Here is a 4487-nt window from a genome sequence, read left to right as displayed (position 1 = left end):
TGTAGTCACATCACAACTAGTGTCTATAATATTCTAATATTCTGCTGATTAACAAATCAAGCAGGCTGTTATAACAGTATGTGTAGGGAATGTGTTCATTCTCATGTCAGTGACAATTTAGCCTCATTTGGATATTTCCAACACAAAAGAATCACTGTTACTGTTGCAAAAACCTAAAGTTATTTAGTCAGTTTGGTCAATTTCCAAAGTATTAATGTAGACAGAACAAAGAACTAAAAAGTTTCTCTTTAAAATATTATTTTACTAATGCTTAAAAGTGTGACATTATTATAAAGTATTACCAAAGTCTGAAACCAATGAAAATAAGATGTGATCATCCTCCTCACAGACTGTGGTCTTTTTCTTGTTTTAAGAGGTTTAGTGAAGTGAGTTTCTCTCATTTTGCTGTAAATACTAGAAGAGATTAACTTACATAGGTTGATTAAAGCAGACCTGTAGTCTCTCACCTGCCTGCATTCCTGTGTGTTTGTTCTGTTAGTCTGTTCTTAACATCATGTCCACTGTCAAGCTCAATTCTGTCCTCATTAATTGAGTCCAGTTATTGTCTCGCCGCCTTCTGTGAGTTGCTCACCTCTGTTTTATGTGCTTTAAATCTCAGACTCCTTATCTCCACCTCATCCTGGACAATTAGAGATCCTCAACTAAGTCTCCACCTGCTTCATCTCTGCCACCACCAGCTTCTAGACTCTTCTCTGCTTTGTTGCTTCATCAGAGTTTCACTGCCAAATAGTTCATTAATCAAACTTTAGTAAATCTGCATTTAAATGTCATTTAAATGATCTCTGTTTAAACATATAGATGACACCCTGCTCTTTAATTTTACTTATTGGGTTTTAGGTCAGATTAAAATGTAGATCATGAAACAGCTTTGAGACTAGAAATTATGAAGAGCACAGAGATAATCTATGGTTGACATGACCTCAACATCCCATAGAAAATATTTAGTATACGAATTTAAAATATATTTAACCATTTTCACTGCACATTACACTCGATGTGTCTGTTTACATTTTTATTTTGGTCTGGTTTAATAAATATTACAAAATCTTAATTTTTTAATGTGCATTTATTAAACTCACACTCAATGAACATGTTTCCTCGTTGCATTTTTATTCTTTTAAAAGTTTGAAATATCAGCTTTACAACAGAAACAAAAGGATGAAACTAGAGGAGTTTGTTGCTATGATTTTTGTCATTATGGGATGGAAATATGACTATTTGATGCTTTTTGAAAAATCTGCAAACAAAAAGAAACAAAGAGACAGAAGAAAAACGGCATCAAAGACTCAGTGATTGACATCAGGACTGGGAACACTGGTCTCTCCTCAGTATCTCTGAGACCAGAGTCTGGGAGCCCTGGGTGGCCTCACAGGTCACAGAGCCCACCTTCCCCCACTGGTCTGCAGTGAGCGTCAGGGTGCTGCTCCAGCTGTAGAGGCCGTCATTCTGCAGCACTCCAGGAGTCCTGCTCTCCTCCCCTCTGATGCTGCTGCTGCCACTGCTGTCGCTCGTCTTCCAGGACAGACTCCAGTCTGAGGGGAAGCCCTTGTTGGCCACACACATGAGCGTGGCCTTCCCATTCTCCAGCTCCTTGTTGGAGGGGGGCAGCACTGTCAGGGCGGGGCGGGTGTCACCTAGGAAACACCAATCAGCTTAGAGGACAGGAACCACAATTTGAATTTCTCCGTTAAGAAGTTTCTGTCAGGTGTTTTTTCTGCTCCACCAGTCATTAACTCACACATTGTTTCACTTCCCTTTAAGAAACCTCTCATGCATATCAGCACAGAGAGAATCATCACACAGTTTGACCTGAAATATGTTCAAACTACACTGGAAATAAAAGAAGCAGATGTGGAAACATTTACAGCAGAAGTTTGACTTTAAAATGATTAGAAGTCTAAATCATGGATGACTGAAGAAATGAGTGGACACAAGCACAGAGCAGCTACTCATTCATATAGATTTGAAATGTTATTGAACAGCTCACATCATTTCAAACTAAATCTGAAACATCTGACACGATAAAAACATCAGAAAGCAAACTTTAACTCATCCAAACAGCAGCTGATGTGGTGGAAATTTACAAACTAATCATAAGATGAAGTTTACTCTTGTCTACATATATTTTACTATGACAGAAATGTAGATTAAACAAGAGAAACTTGCAGAGCTAATCTGAATTAGTCCAGTAAAAAGGAAAAACATCAAAAACTAAATTATTTTTAATTAAAAAAAACCTTTTCTCTCATATAAGCAGTCTAACAAATAGTTATAAAATAAAATGATAAGATATTTCATAACAAACACATTTTAATTAACTTACTTCCAACATCCAGTCTGGTTCCTCCAGCAAAAGTCAACCACAGTGATACAAACTCATTGAGCCGCCGTACAAAAACCTCTGACTGTAGAGAGACACGGCTCTCTGACTCTGTTAGACTGAACTAAACCTACAAGCCCTCAAAATACAACTTTATCATCAGAACCACAAATAATAATTAATACTATGAAACATCCCAGATTTTTATCTGAAATTGAGTTGTTGTATATACATTTCCAAAGCTGATTTTGTTTCTTAGCACAAAATTAATGTCTAAAATAATTTATCAGTTACACAAAAAGTTTCCTAGCCTTTCCTATTAAATGAAATGGAAGAAAAGAAAAATACATTTTAAAAATTGCTCTAAGTCTGACTTACTTCCAACATCCAGTCTGGTTCCTCCACCAAAAGTCCACCACAGTGATACAAACTCATTGAGCCGCCGTACAAAAACCTCTGACTGTAGAGAGACACGGCTCTCTGACTCTGAAACAAACAAACTCAACAAAATCATTCACTGTTTGTATCATTTTTTTCAGCTGATGTGAAAACTGAAAATATTACAGTGCATCACATTTAAATAATAAATAATTTATGTGGAATGTAAAACTTTTGACTTGGTTTTCTCAGGACTTTTTCTGATATCAAAATCTCAGAATAACACAGTGTCTCCAATTTACAGAAATTTAAATGTTAATTAAAATGCATCAGTGTAAATTAAGACTTTGTTGATTCCCTACATTTTTAGAGACTATATTCATAACTAGAAAGCGAAAATTTCAGAAGAAATTTTAAGTGTGCCTATGCCGCTGGTAAACAGTGTAGTTTGCCATTCATACAGCTACAGAGAGCAAAACTCAGCAGAGCAGCCATTCTCCACCATGAACTATGGTAAAAACAAACACCGCTCGCACCTCACAGATGACAGCTTACAATTTTGGGTAAAGATGAAGTGACTTTGTACAGCCCCGATTTGCAGACGCTGTGCACATAGTTTCATGAGCAGAAGTCCCATTGTACCACGGCAGACCCAACAATGTTTGCATGAACACGCTTTCAAGCATTACGTTATGGACCACTTTTCACACATAGTTGGTGTACCCACACAGCCGGCTGTAGCTTTTCAACTCACAGCCTGACACACACCCAAAAAACAGCCGAGAGAGCACAGACTACGCCAGAGAGGCGTGATTGCAGATGCCGCTCAGGTGGGTCCACCTCCCCTGCAGCGGCACTGCAGACCACGCCCCGCCACACACATCAATCACGTAAAATAAATATTTATGCACTTTTGCATTCACTTTTTGTTTTTTGTTATTTTTACACAGTGTTCTGAATGATTAACAATGGTCTACAGACAATCTTGTGTATTATTATACAAACTTTGGTTGTAAGATGCCCTACCTGGCCCCCTGGCAAAAGCTTTGCTAGATCCGCCCCTGCACAGTTACCAGCTGTCAGCTAAATAAAAAAGGAGCTTGATGTTTATTTCTCTCAGAAACAGTTCATAACTTCCCTTCAACTCATTCATGTCACCTAAAAAAAAAAGGTAAACCTGTTTCTCCATCACCAGTTCAGCTCTGATGATTCGGTAAGGTCATCTCCTGGTTTCCACCAGCCGCTTCTACAGCTGTGGCTCCAGCAAACATCAGCTGATACTAGAAATTAAAATCAAATGAATTCTAACAACAGCTGATCAAGCTTAAACGTGCTGCTGTTGTTTAGCGCGATAAACAAACAAGAGAGAAAAGCCGATCATTGATCAGTTTCATGACTGAAGTTTGAACAGGCGAGAGAATGACAGGGGAGGCTGTCATAAAGTTCAACATCAGTAACTTAGCGCGCACACAGCTGTATAGAAACTCCGTCGTGCTAGCTAGCACGCAGTACAAGTTATTATAACTGATTGTAAAAAGTCAGCACAACGGAAATAAACTACACCTAAACTCGGTTTATATCTGACCCAAATAGAGTGCAGTTCATAACTTCTTACCTGAAATTCAGTTCACCTCACGCTCTGACCGGCAGCCGCCTGCTTCTCCTGCCTTCGGTTTCCCTGATCCACGATCTACCACCGGTTGATCGGCGGTCGCCTCGCCGCCTCGTTCCCTGCATGCTCTGTCTGACACACACCGGTGGATAGCTG

General features: G+C 38.9%; 1 gene segment (V, D, J or C); it reads right to left on the bottom strand.

The window, feature by feature from the left end:
• Positions 1–1320: 1320 nt before the first annotated feature.
• On the bottom strand, positions 1321–1763 carry LOC134619787 (Ig kappa-b4 chain C region-like). The segment is given in 2 exon segments: positions 1321–1655; positions 1760–1763. Coding segments are annotated over 2 exon segments (339 nt in total).
• Between the last annotated feature and the right edge of the window lie 2724 nt (positions 1764–4487).

Source organism: Pelmatolapia mariae, linkage group LG22 (assembly GCF_036321145.2).
Source record: "Pelmatolapia mariae isolate MD_Pm_ZW linkage group LG22, Pm_UMD_F_2, whole genome shotgun sequence".
Lineage (NCBI taxonomy): Eukaryota > Metazoa > Chordata > Actinopteri > Cichliformes > Cichlidae > Pelmatolapia > Pelmatolapia mariae.
Note: the sequence above shows the minus strand (reverse complement) of the source record. Positions and strands in the feature narration are given on the sequence as shown.